This window comes from Staurois parvus, unplaced genomic scaffold, assembly GCF_062004578.1.
Source record: "Staurois parvus isolate SC_StPar_1 unplaced genomic scaffold, SC_StPar_1.0 ptg000580l, whole genome shotgun sequence".
In the NCBI taxonomy this organism is placed as follows: Eukaryota; Metazoa; Chordata; class Amphibia; order Anura; family Ranidae; genus Staurois; species Staurois parvus.
In genome coordinates this window covers 309,521-327,891 of record NW_028318376.1, presented here as the reverse complement: position 1 = coordinate 327,891, position 18,371 = coordinate 309,521, and the positions used below count along the sequence as shown (strand labels likewise).

Sequence of the window (18,371 nt, the reverse complement as noted above, 5' to 3'; positions counted from 1 at the left end):
TAAGATTCCAGAAAAATGTAGAATAAGAACAAAAATTACCTTGTGCATAGATGACACGGTTTGGAAAGAAGCTCCTTTCTTGCGCTTCTTTTCTCCACTTTGGTCTGTTGTCAGTATGGAAAAGGGAAATACAGAGAGATCCGTTATCTAATTTAGTATAGTTTACTGACAGATAACTAAATCATAAGCTGAACATGCAAAGATGGATCTTATGCTAATCCTATCAATCAATCAATCAATCAACCCATGAACAGCATTTTTAAACAACTTTTGAGTAGCAATGGAGATAATGAGATCGATGTTAATTTATTCTCCTTCCAAACTGTATTATTCCAAATAACAAACATTTTCTAGCATGACCATACCTGCAACTGGAACTGAATTTTATTTTCTTTATATCTTTGTGCCCATCACTGCTCATTCCTTAACCAAAAGCTACCCAATTATCTCAACAAAATCTGTAAAAATCTCACAGGATAACTCCAACAACACTCATATAATAAACAGCCTATAGAATGAATATAATTATCAATCTATAATTACCCTGTCCCCATTTTTTTTTGATGATGACTCTGTGGAGGAAAGAAGCCTTTACTTACCACTGTCTGCACTGACATAATTTTCAAACAGACAACCCAGGAGTTTGTTGGATGACTTCTGAAAAAGTCCCACTACTGTTTCATTAAGTGGATCTTTGTTCTTCTCCAGCCAGCCCATAATATTATATGGCACCTATAAATACACAGAGAGAATACCAAAAGATGCTCAGATTTTGCAGTTTAAAAAAAACATTTACATGATGCACATCAATCTAACAGTTCATCAGATGATATTCAAATAAAATTGGCAGTTAGATTTTGATACTAATACTCTGTAATACAAATTAATTACTTAAAGGGAAACTCCAATGATTTTATTTTTATTATTTACGGGTTTTCGATGAGGCTTTTTTTTTTAATTGGAACTAATGACTGAGCCATCTAATAATGAAATGGTTACTGTGCTCATGACTCATTGAGATCTGTAAAAAGGAGCATCTTTTTTGCACATTTAAAAGCTAAATATGTGAAAATAAGACCATAGCTCCAACTACCCACTCAAAAGCAGAATACTGAATATTAAGGTGTATTAAGATTTATCTAAACCCAAACACAAAAATGTAAAACACTGAAGCGTACCAGTATGCAATGTAGTAGCTGCATTAGCTGCCTTTTTTCAGATTTTGCTTCTTTTTTGTCACCTTGTAATCCTACCAGTAACACACTTTTTGTCCCAGGCTGACAATGCTCACTCAAAATACAGTATCTATGAACAAGCAGTGCTGCCGCCTTAGTACAGGAAGTTTATTAGGTTTACAGAATACCACCCTCTTCTCACATCTATAACTTAAGGAAGAGATGTTCTATATTCCATAGTGGTGAGGCTGCATGTTCTCCAAGTGCCTGTTTGGGTTTCCTCTGGGTGCTCCGGTTTCCTCCCACACTCCAAAAACATGCTGGGAGGTTAATTGGCTCCTGTCTAAATTGGCCCTAATAAGTGTATGTATGAATGTGAGTTTGTACGTTCCTTGAGGGTTAGGGACTGATTTGAATGTGCAATATATGTAAAGCTCTGTGTAAATTGACAGCAATATATAAGTACCTATAAGAAATAAATAAATAAACTGGGTAGGGCTGATAACATTGGCTGAGATTTCTGTGCATAATGAACAATTATTTGCAGTTAATATTTGGTAAAAAGTGATTCTAAAGGCAATTTTTTTTAAATAAAAAAGATGTCATACATACCTCCTCTTTGGCAGTCCCCCACCGATTCTGTCCCTCCTTCTTCCTTCAAGTGCCCCCTCAGCAATCCAGTTGCTAGGGGGACACCCATGCAGGTGTGCTTCTGAGCAGAGGCGTCCCTAGGGTTGGTGTCACCCAGTGCGGTAACAGTTGGTGACACCCCCTCCGACGATCCCTGCAGAATGGATCGGATATGTGGATTGAGCATAATGGATCGGATTCCAATCCATTATGCTCACTCCGCAGATCCGATCCATCCTGCGGGGATCGTCGGCTTTCTTTACAACTTACCTTTTCTTGGAGCGGGTCCGGTGTCACCCCGTATAAGTTGCATGTCACCCCATGCGGTCGGTGTCACCCGGTGCGGGCCGCACTCCCTGCCCCTGCCTCGGGACGCCACTGCTTCTGAGCTGGGCGGTGTGTGTCCATATACACACACAGCACTGTCAAGCCATGTCCTTGCTCTCTCCTCACAGGAGTTCCCTATGAAAGCAGGAAGAGGGTAGAACAGTGCTGCTGCCGGGATGGCACTGGGTCAGTGAGAGGAGTCAGGTAAGTGGGGGAGGGAGGACAGTTAGTTGGATTTTTTTTCATCTTATTGCTTGGACTGCATTAAAAGATAAGTTCACCTTTAAAAAATAAGTAAATGCACAGTTGTAAAAAAATGTGAATCTTCTATTTTTTAGGAGCCTGAAAAACATTGCACCAGCAGATTGCAAGGCTCCTGCAGACTGTCAGTGTAAGCTGTATGGGCAGGCAGTTACACAATGACAGAAAGACTCAATGAACTATTAGAACACTCAACATCGCGGTAGTAGTACATTGAGAACTACAAGGCTACAAGGATGTTGATACTTGTGGTTCAATAATTCACAGAACTCTGTGAATAATGATGCAGCCATGTGGGCGGAGCCCCACACTGTTGCTCTCTTTTCAAAAAGTGACAGCTGGTATGGGGAACTTCTCTCCATATAGCTGTCACACAGAGGCAACGAATCACTGAGCGGCTCCAGGAGTGGGAACATGTTACACCCTAAGAACAGGTGGAACATGTAACATGTTCCCAAAGGTGAACTTATCCTTTAAGGTAAAAAACTGTCTGAGTTTAGAACACTTTAGCAAATACTTGAAAATGTAATATTTACCTGAAAAAGAAAAAACAACATTTAATGTTATTTCTTATTCCTAAATATAATATAGAAAAATATGTACACAGCCACTTGTTTTGCTTTGAGTCCTTTGTGGTAAAAGCAAGAAACGTTTCCTTTAAATTACCAACACAAATCATTACTTGTTCAATGTGTATTTCTCAATATGACTACACCTACCACACCAGCATAATGAACAAGTTCAAAATGAGCTTCATATTTTCTCTTCTTGTCTGGTCTGGGCTTTTGGAAGTTTGGGGATTTTCCAAGATGGTTGTCATAAAGCTTTGCTTTGAAAGTCATATCTGAAGCCTTAGGGAACATGCACTCTTCTTCAAGGATCGACATAATCCCCAGTGGCTAGAGAAAACAAGATGGTACAATGAATCACAGGTGGTAAATAACACAGACCAGTGTTCTTCAAACTGCGGCCCTTTGCTTGCTTTTATTTGGCCTTTGGAGCTCTACTTCATTCACTGAAACCAATGATGGGGCACAATTCCTCCCAATGACACAAACAATGGGGCCCAATAACATCAGAGACGGGGCACATTCTTTCCAATGACACCAGTGATGGGGCACAATTCCTCACATTGACACCTGTAGTACAGCACAATTCCTCCCATTGACACCAACAATGGTGCCCAATGACACCAATGTTGGGGCACAATTCTTACCAATAATGGGGAACAATTCCTACCAATGACACTAATGATGGGACATTGTTTACTCCAACTGACGCCAGCACAATTTCAACTCCCGATGACCACAGTCTGGCCCCCTACAGTCTGAAGGACAGTAAACTGGCCCTTTGTTTAGAAAGTTTGTAGACCCCCGTCATAGACCATAGAACAAGCTATCATTTTATTATTATTGCAGTTCATAGGGTAATGACAAAATGACACTCTTACCTTTTCAATCAAATCAATGCAGGCCTGTAAATCAAGGCCAAAGTCGATGAACTCCCAGTCAATGCCCTCTTTCTTATATTCTTCTTGTTCCAGCACAAACATGTGATGGTTGAAAAACTGTTGCAGCTTTTCATTTGTAAAATTGATGCAAAGTTGCTCAAAGCTGTTAAACTAAAAGGAGAATTTATTTACAAAATTAGAGAAACACTAATTTAAAAATGCATTTCAATATATACAGAATAACATAGAAATGAATCGCATGACAATTCTGTTAATGATAGGCTTAAAAAATAACTAATTTTGCTACTCCGTCCTATTCAACAATAAACCCATTTCATGCTTAACCCCTTCATGCCTAAGGGTAAAACACATCTTAATGCCTAAGCACAATTTGCAACGTTGACATGTGTTAGTAAAACCGTACATATCATCACAACTACATTGTACATCCAGGTGGATTATACCTTGTTTTTTGCAGGACAAATTGGGCCTTCATTTGGGGGTAAATGATAATGGATATCTCCTGATTTTGTTTATTATCAAAGGAAAACTGGCCCAAAATAGTAAAAAAAAAATTTTTTTTTTAAATTTGGCTGTGTGTTTCTTGTTACTCTCATAACCTACCACCAAAGAACAACCCAAAATAAATTTTCCAGCTCTTGATGATCGCAGCAATACCATATATGTGTATGTTATTTGTTGTTTGTACCCGTAGTACAGCCCAGAAACAATAGTGCACATTTTGGGTTTTTTTGGATTTTTTTTTTTTTACCTAAAACTCACTGACACTGATACCAATAATATATATATATATATAAAAAAAAAAAAAGTCCTGACCTTTTGACATTGACCTTTGACCCTGACCTTGACCCACACACTTACTGAACTGGATCAAACCTTGATCTAGGTATTTTTTCTTTATTTTACATTTTTTTTAAATATTTATCTTTTTTTTTTTAACAAACATTTTTTTCCCTCTATGCCAGGAGTTAGAGAGATACAATGTATCTCACTCCTCCATTCACAGAGAAAAAAAAACAAGGGGGGCGGGCTAAACAGTGACTGATCACTGTGATAGCCAATCAGAGGCTATCACAACAATCATGTGACCCAGAATCAGGAGTCCCGCATCCCGATCCTTCGAACTGGACCCTGGGCTCTCAGTACCACAGTGGTCTTTGTGCTGGGAGCTTGCAGTGCGGCGTGCTCCCAGCAGAAAGACAGGTATGCCCCATGGAAAAAAAAGCCCAGTTCTGTGAGGCCGCATATTTGTGTGACGCCGGCATCAAGGGGTTAAGGAGATGCTGTTAGTTTGCCCAATCATGTCTGCAGATAACATGGGGTAGAAAAATGGTTATAGTTGTACTATTTTGATGTTATTAAAGCGGAGTTCCACTCACCCTATCAATAAATAAAAGTCAGCAGCTACAAAAACTGTAGCTGCTGACTTTTAAAAAACAGCCACTTACCTGTCCCTCGGTCCCGTGGTGTGTCCTCTGCAGCCTGTTTCACTGGCTGTCCTGTATTCCAGGAGGCCGGCATCTTCACTGTGGGCACCCGGCTGTGACAGCTTGCGGCTTCACAGCCGGGTACCCACTGCACATGCGCGAGTAGTGCTGCACTTCATGAATGGTCCTGTAGTCTTCTGGTACCTGTCATGTGTCCCAAAAGACTACAGGGAAGGAGGGAGGATACCTTCCTCTTCCGATCGTCTAGTTTATTGGACCGGAAGTGGGAGTGGGTATCTGTCAAATTCGGGTACCCGCTCCCCCCCGCCCCTCAAAGGTGCCAATCCTTAATCGGGAGCAGGGGAGCAGTTCTTAAAGCGGAACTTCCCCTTTTGGGTGGAGCTCCGCTTTAAGAATGAAATTGTGAAACTTAAAAGATCATCTTGTTTAGAACTGTTTGTTAGATTTTGGAAAATGATAATAAAGATTAATTATTTAAAAAAATCGCAGATAGCCCATACCCACACTGTCTGTTTATTGATAGTCTTAAACTGGAAAATGTATAGCTTTTATTTCTCCATCCTATTGAAAGGAATACTTTATACTTTATACTTTCTTTTAGTGATTAAAGTGGCAGTGCAACTATCTACACTGTCTGTGGGATGGAGTTTGTCTCCAAAAATTGAGGTGACCAGTGGTTTCATTCCCATGCCTGTAGCAGCCCTGTGAATTAAAATAATACAAATGTTGTGCTGTGTTGCTAAATTAAATGTGCATTAGTTACATGTATCCCAATACAAGGAGTCATAATGTTAAAAAAAAAAATGTTATATATGTACCAACATCATAAATCCAAATACAATAGAAAAAAAAAAAGAAAATTCAGAAGGTGACACCACTATTCCAAAGTGACACACAAATAAACAATACCAATTAACAAATCAATAAACATATATGCTGATGAATGTTCACCACCTATATGCACATATCCAAATGAAACAAGTAGTTATGTACAGGAGGGTTCCACCATTACAAACCTTGTCACATGTTGGATGGATGATTACGGACAACATGCTGTAATAAGACCACCTATAATTTGGGGTCTGATTGCTTGCTAAGAGGCTGCAATTGGTGGTGGTGTTGAATTCACAAGGCTGCTTATTGTCATTAACAAGTGGAAACATATGACAAGATTTGCAATGATGGTGGAACCTCCCTACACATAACTACATTTTTCATTTGGACATTTTCATATAGGGTTTAGACTTCCATCAGGATCTATGTTTATTGATTTATTCATTCGTATTTTTTAATTTGTTTTTAGTCACTTTGGAATAGTGATGCCATCCTCTGAATTTAAATTTTTATTTTCTATTTTATTTGGATTTATGATGTTGGTACACATATCACATTTATTTTTAATAACATTATGATCCTTTGTATTGGGATACATGTATCTAACACACATTTCATTTAGTGACACAGTGCAACATTTGTATTCTTTTCATTTTGGTTCAGCACTGGTATTGTGTGCTGTTTGTGAGCACAGCTGTGGGAGTTTTTTGTTTGGAATTTGGTTTGATGCTATGTACCAAGTACAGTTTCCCTACCATTTAGCTCTGTCAATTGTCAAATTATCTAAACTGGAAACTATAATAATTGCACTTCAGCCATGGGAAGAAGATTCATCCAAAAATGATTTTTAAATAAAAAAAACCTGCTGATACGCACCAGAAACTGATATAACTTTAAAAAAAAATCTACAAGAAAATAAATCAGAAATAAAAACCAAACATTTTCAACTTGTTTTTCTTCTAAAAATTACAATTTACAGTATCAAGGAAAGTAGACACAAAATCTATATTTTTCTAGCTTTTGTTGCTTTTTTTTTTTTTTTACTACAAATTACAGGTTAAAATACAAAACATTTGATTACCTGAATCTTCTGCATATATAAGGCATTGCTCTTATTTCTATTTTCTTATTTCTATAATTGTGTTACCCTAGGAGAATGACTTTGTTACAGCTACCTAGAAAGCAACTCACATCAAAAATTTCAAATCCAGCGATGTCAAGCACACCGATAAAGAACTGCCTGGGTAACTTTGTATCCAGCGTCTTATTAATACGGATCACAAGCCATTTAAACATTCGGTCATAGATGCCTTTGGCCAATGCACCGACTGCATAAACTACCTAAGTTTTGAAAGAAAACAGAGTTGGTTATGCTGTTATGTGAACAACAAGGTGATATATTAGTGTCTGAACAGTTTAAGATGTTTGTACTGCAAAAATTCCTGAAAATTAAAACTGTAAAATATGTTACTTAACATGAGGGAAGACCAACTTCCAGAAGGAATAGGTAGTGGTTTGTTATTGTAGATGGATGTAGACACTATAAATAAATATATATATATATCTTGCTTTGCATGTAATGAGTCTATCTCATATATTAGTTTCACCTTTTAAGTTGCATTACTGAAATAAATGAACTTTTGCACGATATTCTAATTTTTCGAGTTTCACCTGTGTGTGTGTATATATATATATACAGTCAGGTCCATAAATATTGGGACATCGACACAATTCTAACATTTTTGGCTCTATACACCACCACAATGGATTTGAAATGAAACAAACAAGATGTGCTTTAACTGCAGACTGTCAGCTTTAATTTGAGAGTATTTACATCCAAATTAGGTGAACGGTGTAGGAATTACAACAGTTTGCATATGTGCCTCCCACTTGTTAAGGGACCAAAAATAATGGGACAATTGGCTTCTCAGCTGTTCCATGGCCAGGTGTGTGTTATTCCCTCATTATCCCAATTACAATGAGCAGATAAAAGGTCCAGAGTTCATTTCAAGTGTGCTATTTACATTTGGATTCTGTTGCTGTCAACTCTCAAGATGAGATCCAAAGAGCTGTCACTATCAGTGAAGCAAGCTATCATTAGGCTGAAAAAACAAAACAAACCCATCAGAGAGATAGCAAAAACATTAGGCGTGGCCAAAACAACTGTTTGGAACATTCTTAAAAAGAAGGAACGCACCGGTGAGCTCAGCAACACCAAAAGTCCCGGAAGACCACGGAAAACAACTGTGGTGGTTGACCAAAGAATTCTTTCCCTGGTGAAGAAAACACCCTTCACAACAGTTGGCCAGATCAAGAACACTCTCCAGGAGGTAGGTGTATGTGTGTCAAAGTCAACAATCAAGAGAAGACTTCACCAGAGTGAATACAGAGGGTTCACCACAAGATGGAAACCATTGGTGAGCCTCAAAAACAGGAAGGCCAGATTAGAGTTTGTCAAACGACATCTAAAAAAGCCTTCACAGTTCTGGAACAACATCCTATGGACAGATGAGACCAAGATCAACTTGTACCAGAGTGATGGGAAGAGAAGATTATGGAGAAGGAAAGGAACTGCTCAGGATCCTAAGCATACCACCTCATCAGTGAAGCATGGTGGTGGTAGTGTCATGGCGTGGGCATGTATGGCTGCCAATGGAACTGGTTCTCTTGTATTTATTGATGATGTGACTGCTGACAAAAGCAGCAGGATGAATTCTGAAGTGTTTCGGGCAATATTGTCTGTTCATATTCCGGCAAATGCTTCAGAACTCATTGGACGCCGCTTCACAGTGAAGATGGACAATGACCCAAAGCATACTGCAAAAGCAACCAAAGAGTTTTTTTAGGGGAAAGAAGTGGAATGTTATGCAATGGCCAAGTCAATCACCTGACCTGAATCTGATTGAGCATGCATTTCACTTGCTGAAGACAAAACTGAAGGGAAAATGCCCGAAAACAAGCAGGAACTGAAGACAGTTGCAGTAGAGGCCTGGCAGAGCATCACCAGGGATGAAACCTAGTGTCTGGTGATGTCTATGCGTTCCAGACTTCAGGCTGTAATTGACTGCAAAGGATTTGCAACCAAGTAATAAAAAGTGAAAGTTTGATTTATGATTATTATTCTGTCCCATTATTTTTGGTCCCTTAACAAGTGGGAGGCACATATGCAAACTGTTGTAATTCCTACACCGTTCACCTGATTTGGATATAAATACCCTCAAATTAAAGCTGACAGTCTGCAGTTAAAGCACATCTTGTTTGTTTCATTTCAAATCCATTGTGGTGGTGTATAGAGCCAAAACTGTTAGAATTGTATCGATGTCCCAATATTTATGGACCTGACTGTATATATATACAGGTGAAACTCGAAAAATTAGAATATCGTGCAAAAGTTCATTTATTTCAGTAATGCAACTTAAAAGGTGAAACTAATATATGAGATAGACTCATTACATGCAAAGCAAGATAGTTCAAGCCGTGATTTGTCATAATTATGATGATTATGGCTTACAGCTCATGAAAACCCCAAATCCACAATCTCAGAAAATTAGAATATTGTGAAAAGGTGCAATATTCTAGGCTCGAAGTGTCCCACTCTAATCAGCTAATTAAGCCATAACACCTGCAAAGGGTTCCTGAGCCTTTAAATGGTCTCTCAGTCTGGTTCAGTAGGAATCACAATCATGGGAAAGAGTGCTGACCTGACACCATCATTGACACCCTCCATAAGGAGGGAAAGCCTCAAAAGGTAATTGCAAAAGAAGTTGGATGTTCCCAAAGTGCTGTATCAAAGCACATTAATAGAAAGTTATGTGGAAGGGAAAAGTGTGGAAGAAAAAGGTGCACAAGCAGCAGGGATGACCACAGCCTGGAGAGGATTGTCAGGAAAAGGCCATTCAAAAGTGTTGGGGAATTTCACAAGGAGTGGACTGAGGCTGGAGTCAGTGCATCAAGAGCCACCACACACAGTCGGATCCTGGACATGGGCTTCAAATGTCGTATTCCTCCTGAACAACAAACAACGTCAGAAGCGTCTTACCTGGGCTAAAGAAAAACAGACCTGGTCTGTGCTCAGTGGTCTAAAGTCCTCTTTTCTGATGAGAGCAACTTTTGCATCTCATTTGGAAACCAAGGACCCAGAGTATGGAGGAAGAATGGAGAGGCACACACTGCAAGATGCTTGAAGTCCAGTGTGAAGTTTCCACAGTCTGTGTTGATTTGGGGAGCCATGTCATCTGCTGGTGTTGGTCCACTGTGCTTCGTTAAGTCCAGGGTCAACGCAGCCGTCTACCAGGAGATTTTGGAGCACTTCATGCTTCCTTCCGCAGATGAGCTTTATGGGGATGCTGACTTCATTTTCCAGCAGCACCTGCCAACACTGCCAAAAGCACCAAAACCTGGTTCAATGACCGTGGGATTACTGTGCTTGATTGGCCAGCAAACTCGCCTGACCTGAACCCCATAGAGAATCTATGGAACATTGCCAAGAGAAAGATGAGAGACATGAGACTGAACAATACAGAAGAGCTGAAGGCCGCTATTGAAGCATCCTGGACTTCCATAACACCTCAGCAGTGCCACAGGCTGATAGCTTCCATGCCACTCCGCATTGAGGCAGTAATTGCTGCAAAAGGGGCCCAAACCAAGTACTGAGTGCATATGCATGCTTATACTTTTCAGAGGTCTGATATTGTTCTATGTACAATACTTGTTTTATTGATTGCATGTAATATTCTAATTTTCTGAGATTGTTGATTTGGGGTTTTCATGAGCTGTAAGCCATAATCATCACAATTATGACAAATCACAGCTTGAACTATCTTGCTTTGCATGTAATGAGTCTATCTCATATATTAGTTTCACCTTTTAGTTTGCATTACTGAAATAAATGAACTTTTGCACAATATTCTAATTTTTCGAGTTTCACCTGTATACACTATATTGCCAAAAGTACAAATCATGGGATTCAGGTGTTCCAATCACCTTCATGGCCACAGGTGTATAAAATCAAGCACCTAGGCATGCAGACTGCTTCTACAAATATTTGTGAAAGAATGGGTCACTCTCAGGAGCTCAGTGAATTCAAGCGTGGTACCGTGATAGGTTGCCACCTGTGCAATAAGTCCTTGCTACTAAATATTCCTCGGTCCATTGTTAGTGGTATTATAACAAAGTGGAAGAAACTGGGAACAACAGTAACTCAGCTATAAAGTGGAAGCTCACATATAATGAGAGTGGGGTCAGTGCATGCTGAAGCGCACAGTGTGTAGAAGTGCCCAACTGTCTGCAGAATCAATAGCTAAAGACCTCCAAACTTCGTGTGGCCTTTAGATTAGCACAACAACAAAGCGTAGCTTCATGGAAAGAGTTTCCATGGTGGAGCAGCTGCATCCAAGCCTTACATCACTGAGTGCAATGCAAATCGTCAGATGCAGTGGTGTAAAGCACACCGCCACTGGGCTCCAGAGCAGTGGAGACGTATTCTCTAGAGTAACAAATTTCCCTTCTCTGTCTGGTAAACCAATGGACGTGTCTGGGTTTGGAGTTTGCCTGGAGAATGGTACTTGCCTGACTGCATTATGCCAAGTGTAAAGTTTGGTGGAGGGGGGATTATGATGTGGGGTTGTTTTTCAGAGGTTGGGCTTGACCCCTTAGTTTCAGTGAAGGGAACTCTTAAGGTGTCAGCATGCCAAGACATTTTGGACAATTTCATGCTCCCAACTTTGTGGGAACAGTTTGGGGATGGCCCCTGCCTGTTCCAACATGACTGTGCACTAGTGCACAGAGCAAGGCCCATAAAGATATGGATGAGCAAGTTTGGAGTGGAGAAACTGACCTCAACCCCGTAAAACACGTTTTGGATGAATTAGAGCAGAGACTGTGAGCCAGGCCTCCTCGTCCGTCATCAGTGCCTGACCTGAGTAATGCATTTCTGCAAGAATGAACGAACATTCCCATAGACACACTTCTAAACCTTGTGGTCAGCCTTCCCAGAAGAGTTGAAGCTGTTATAGCTGCAAAGGGTGGGCCATCTCAATACTGAACCCTACAGACTAAGACTGGGATGCCATTAAAGTCCATGTGCGTGTAAAGACAGGTGTCCCAATACTTTGTCATTTTAGTGTGTGTGTGTGTGTGTGTGTGTGTGCGTGTGTCCTAATGCACACTGTATCTGAGAAGAGAAAGCCAGGAAACAATATTATGTGGACCTTTGGACATGTCAGGGGCCACAATTTGGTACAAAATTTACCAAGTTGACAACCACTGATATAGAGAAACAATAATATGAAACAAGGTATTGCATTTTTATGTGGTGAGCTTACCTGTTCTACACTTTGCCCTTTGGTGACATACTCATTACCTACTTTCACTCTGGGATGCAACAAACCCTTTACCAAATCAGAAGAGCTGATGCCCATAAGATAAGCAGCTTTGTCAGTATCTATAAAAATAAAAATATCAAAGTAAAAAAAAAAAAACTATGTTTTAGGAACTAGATCTACAAACACATTTGAATAAGATAAATGATTCAGTAAAATTTCAAGTAATACTGATTATATCCATTTTTTTTAAATTTTTTCATCTCTTATAGTGCACATTTTTTACTTTCTGTGCAGTTTGCAAAAGCTTGTTAAATGAAGTATGGAAATCCCCATATCCCATACATAAAAATCTGCACTCATTTTAAGTCAAGAAACTTACTTTCTGTGCCATCGGTCTCGGCTTGCTCTTCTCTGGGTCTCTGTTTAAATTTCATATTCCCAAAATGCATTATTGCACCTGTTAGCTTATAAGCTCCATACTTTTCATCAGAGATAAAGCCCAATATGTCAAATGCTTGCTGTGGATAGAAATTAAGTAGCTTAGAAAGAGCAGGAAAAAAATGACCTAAAAATTTGGGAATGATTTCTAAAGGTGCAGAGAGTCTTCTGTTAGCAGAGTTAATGTTCAACTAACTTAGTAAATGAGGTGAATCATATTTAGTTTGAGGATTTTAGCTTGCACTTGTTTGGATGGTCACAGTAAAAATGTTATCTTTTTAGCAGGGGCGTCCCTAGGCTTGGTGTCACCTGGTGCGGTAACACTTGGTGTCACCCCTCCGACGATCCCCGCAGGATGGATCAGATCTGAGGCTTGCAACCTATGGAGTCTGATCCATTATGCTCCCCAATATGCAGATCTGATCCATCCTGCAGGGATCGTCGGCTTGCAACCTATACGGGGTTAACTGATCTTTCAACACCGGTCCGGTCTGCACATGCTCGAGAAGTGATGTCAGATGGATGAGGTTCCTGCTATCACGGCCGCATTTCCTAGTTACAGACAAGTCCCGGATTTTGCACAGCCTTACCTAGATCAGTGAGGGGAGCATAATGGATCGGACTCCGATCCATTATGCTCAATCCGCAGATCTGATCCATCTTGCGGGGATTGTTGGCTTGCTTTAAAACTTTCCTTTTTGTGGAGCTCATGGAGAGGGCCTGGTGTCACCCCGTACAATGGGTGTCACCCGGTGCAGCGCGCAGCACCCGCCTAAGGACGCCACTGCTTATTAGCTAAGCAAAATGAACAGTCTCTACAGGTTTAGTAAATCAACCCCACTGATCATTAGTACTTAGAAATAAAATAGATTTTTTCTCTGGATGTACTTACATCAGTCGCCATTAACTCCTCACCATCATCTAGGTTGTCCACTGTAACAACACCTTGTGAGCTAAAGTGGAAGTCATAGGGATTTGTGCTCACTAACAGCATATCTGCAAGTAAAAACAATAGAATTTGAATGTTTTTACTGGGCTTAGCTGCTTTTGCCGTTAAGAAAAATGCATATATTAGGCACTGCGTTGTTATATTATTGGTTGCTAGTTAATTGATCTCACCTTGTAGTTCACTCTTTTTCCCAGTGGTGATCTGGTAAAAGATATGGTAGCTACGCTCTCCCGGCTGTTGAAAAATGACTCTGGATTTTTCCAGCAGATCTACAATTGTAAGAAGGTCATATATTGGTTGTGCTGGAATTATCAGTGCAGATATGTGCTTTTTACCTTTCTTGGCATAAACTGGTCTGTAGCTTTGAAAGAGGATATCTAGCAGAAATTAGTAATTATGCATGTGCACAAGAGTGCAAGTAGTCCATTGCTATGCAACATGTGTCAGGAAATCTGAAGAATAAACATCCTAGCACCTTGTCTGATCATCCTGACACGCACAAAAATGACATACGATTGTGATGACAGCTCTTAAAATACACAAAAAAGTCAGAGGTAAGAGGTTATTGCTTGTTATCCATGGTGGTATTAACCAATTAACTGCCACACTGTCATGGCTTGTTTTAAATTTATATCCACTAACTTTATTCTGTTCAATACAAGTGATCAGGCTGTAAAGCCAGAGAATCACTTCTACTGACAGGTATATGATGCCCTCCTCTCCTACTCCCTTGGTTCACCTGACCTCCCTGTGGGCCCAGGACAGCTGCATTAGGATTCCTCTAAGAATTAACCCAGAAACACTGAGCTCTGAACCATTCCAAGTACAGACCTTTAGTATATTGGTGGTACCGGCTGGTAAACATGTTGGCTGGGGACTATGTGTTCCCAGTCAGTAGGGCTGGGGTGGTGGAGACATTAGGATATTAATAGGCCCCTGATATCTGCATAAAAGAAAACCTGTTATTGCCATGTCATAGCAGCCAATCATTAGGCCCAGTCACATGACCAAAGGAGTTACACCACTGAGTTCAGCAATGGTTGTGCTGGAAGAAGGATCGGGGGGAGTACAGGCAAGCTGAGCAAGAGGCAGTTGGGTGGGGCCCCTTTATAGAGACACTGTCACTTGGCCATGCATGTACAAGGTAACAACTTCCTTCGAAACTGTGATTGAAAAAGGGTAAAAACATATTAAGACAGCAAAAAGATTAACAGAGCCAATGTGCCTGTTAAAGTAAAGTAATATTATCTTCCTGTAATTTATCAACTTACAAATTTCAATATCAGCAGAAGACAATTTGCCAGTGGTACCAAAGTGGATTCTAATGAATTTACCCTATAGGAAACAAAAGTAATTAACACATGTTAAACTGACCATGATCTAAAATGTATACAGTACTTCAGATTGAAATATTTAGACCCTTCGATCAACTATTTGGTAAATACAGTAAGTTTTTTGCCCCAAACCACGCACTTCAATGCAGTGGGGTACAATAAAGTTCATGGTAAACCTAGATGACAGTTATAAAGGGTGGCACAGTGAACAATGAACAAATATGACACACGTCAGCTATTTTTGAGTGGAATTTTGTCAGTGTGTGATAATCGCTGTAGTCACAGTAAATATAGTGCTGAATAAAAAGCAGTAAATCAGGACATGATGGAGCCAAAAAATCAGCTGTAATCACCAATGCATGCATTGGGGAAACACCAACTCTTCTGTAGACTAGAATTGTATTAACCTATAAAATCATTCTAACACAGAAAATATTTTCTACTATGTTCAACTAAAAACACATTTAGATACTTGGCTGTGTTTTTGACTTGTGTTAATAAGCAGTAAAGCAGGTTGTCTATAAAAAGTATTATTAGAAAAAAAAAGAATACATATGGCAAGGTTAAACCATAAATTGTAATAAAAAAATAATAAACCACCTAGTCTATTTTGAAAAAATTCTAGCCTTAGCAGACAGAAAACCAGCAAACTTACAAAACGAGATGAATTATCATTTCTCAGGGTTTTGGCATTTCCAAAAGCTTCCAGGGCTGGGTTTGCTTGGATGATTTGATCTTCCAGGGTTCCCTAAAACAAATGTATATCATATCAAATTTATATCAATATCTATTTTCAAAAATGTCAACACAATGCCACAGGCTGACTAAAGGAGTCAAGAATGTTAATTTAGCAAAGCGAATGTTACTTAGCTTAGTGAATAAAGTTTGTTCAATTTGCATCATGTGCAAGGGGTATATAAAAGAAAAAACAAAAAGAATATTTTTGCTGGCCCATGATTATGTGAATAACCCTAGTCATTAACCCCCTCCCACACCCTCCCAGTGGCCCATTAACTAGGTCCTAATGCTGGGAGGCAATTTGAACTTCCCAATAATGTGATCACTGTGATTGGCTGTCACAGTGATCACATGATGGAGAGCCCATCCCACCAATCACAAACATAGACTGGGGGCTGTCTTGTGACAATTCAGTCATTATGCTGGAAGTGCACATTGCTCTCAGCTGTGCTCTCAGTATATAAACCTTGGCCATCATGAATGTATATGTGTAGCATGTGGATGTTAAGGCTCACCCTCCCTGCCCCTGCACATATGTGTTATGTGGTCGGCAACAGGTTAGGCTTGTGAATATTACTTTGCAAATTTATATTCTTTATTCCTTTTTTAACCACTTCAAGTCTGGACACTTTCAACCCATTCCAGTCCAGGCCAATTTTCAGCTTTCATCGCTGTCACACTTTGAATGACAATCGCGCAGTCATGCAACACTGTACCCAAATGAAATGTTTTACATTTTTTTGAGACAGATATAACTTTTTTTTTAGGTATTTATTCACCACTGGGATTTTTATTTTTTTGCTATATAAATGGAAAAAGACTGAAAAGTTTGAAAAAAAACAAGTTTTTCTTATAAAATTTTGCAAAAAAATAATCAATCTTCATAAATCTTAGCCAAAGTGTATTCTGCTACCTTTTTGGTAAACAAAATAACCCAAATCTGTATATAGAAAAATAATTATAATTTAAAATATTTTTTTAAATATTATGTATTTATTTCATACCATCACCCTAGCAGTACAGTGTTACCATAGTGACACTGTACTACTTGTTCGGGGAGATCAAGATATTTGTTTTTGTTTACACTGATTACTTTTATCCATAAAGGCTGTAAAAGCAATCATTTCTCCTCTCTGGCTGTATTCCTGCAGCCATTGAGAAATACTGTGAGAGCTGTAATTGATCACAGCTTTTCACATGGTACAAGGCTGCTGTGAATGGCTTTGTACCATGTGACCTCTGTGATCATTCACAGAATTCACAAGTAGTAAACAATGATGTCAGGAAGTGGCATCTTGTTTATTACTGTTCATGTGATCACTGATTGGCCAATCAGTGATTTCATGAATTGGGACCTCACACAGCGGCTGTCAGGGATCTCCTCGATCCCTGCCGCGATGGTCCCGGCGCAGGCGCACTGCTCCGCCCTGTACACGGGCACTAGGTCCGGGTCGGCCGCGGCGTTCGAGTTCGCGCATGTGCAGTAGAAGCCGCGGCCGCCCGCTGGGCACCAATGGCAGCGCAGGGCGGGATATTTAAAGGTCCCTGAGCTGTCATTTCTTTGCCTTCTGGTCTTACCTGCTCCCTGTGATCCTGTACCTGTGCCTAGTAAGTTTATTGACCCGGATTGTTTATTGACCTGCTAATTTCTCCTGCCCAGACCCTTGCTTGCCTGACCTCTCTCCCTGGATGCCCCCCATTAGATCTGACCTCCTGTTGCTGACCTGGCGTGTGACCCGACGATTCTCTGCCTGCTCCCTTGTACCTTACCGTCCTCTACTTTACCGACTCGGCCTGTCTGACTACGCACTTGCTCAGCCATCCATCCATCCATCCCATCGGGGTCACCCGACCTCCTCACATCTGGCTCTCCCTGGTTGGAGCCCCTGGCGAACACCCCTACCACTGACAGGTGTGCTCAGTAGAGGCGACCTGGTCTCGGGGTACTACAAGTCCATCCCCACCATCAGGGGCCCTGGTGAACAAGTACCCTGGGGCTTAGACTCCGCGCTCTGGGCACGCCTGACCAGTGGAGTGCTAGTGGTGCCGCTCGGCGGTCCCTCACAGTACCAGAAGGCCATGACTGAGCCTCGAGGAGGACTCTCCCCGTTGGACGAGGTTTGCAGGCACCTGGCTACCCTGACGCAAGCAGTAAACACATTACAGGACAGATGTCTGCAGATCGAGAATCGGTTTCAGGCCTGCACCATATCTGTTCCTGTTTCACAGGCCCCGGCTCCTGCACCACCGGTCGCAGCAGCCCACGAGCCGGCTCCTGGGCCTTCCACATCACTCCCTATGGCGGAACCCCGAGTACCCTTACCCGAGCGCTTCCATGGGGATCGCACACGCTTTCGGTCATTCCGTGACTCCTGTCTGCTCTATTTTGAACTGCAGCCACGGACCTTTTTGACAGAATCGGTGAAAGTGGGGTTTGTTGTCT

At 40.6% G+C, this 18,371-nt stretch overlaps 1 protein-coding gene across 1 annotated transcript in view; it reads right to left on the bottom strand.

The window, feature by feature from the left end:
- MYH15 (myosin heavy chain 15) overlaps nt 1-18,371 on the bottom strand; it is a 75,410-nt gene that overhangs the window by 40,400 nt on the left and 16,639 nt on the right. The window contains exons 8-18 of the mRNA XM_089692233.1: nt 15,846-15,938; nt 15,128-15,191; nt 14,027-14,125; nt 13,800-13,903; nt 12,849-12,987; nt 12,470-12,588; nt 7,338-7,487; nt 3,844-4,014; nt 3,113-3,292; nt 600-732; nt 40-104 (exon numbers count right to left, since the gene is read on the bottom strand). Coding sequence (XP_089548359.1) covers nt 40-104; nt 600-732; nt 3,113-3,292; nt 3,844-4,014; nt 7,338-7,487; nt 12,470-12,588; nt 12,849-12,987; nt 13,800-13,903; nt 14,027-14,125; nt 15,128-15,191; nt 15,846-15,938 — 1,317 coding nt within the window. The remainder of the gene's footprint in view (nt 1-39; nt 105-599; nt 733-3,112; nt 3,293-3,843; nt 4,015-7,337; nt 7,488-12,469; nt 12,589-12,848; nt 12,988-13,799; nt 13,904-14,026; nt 14,126-15,127; nt 15,192-15,845; nt 15,939-18,371) is intronic.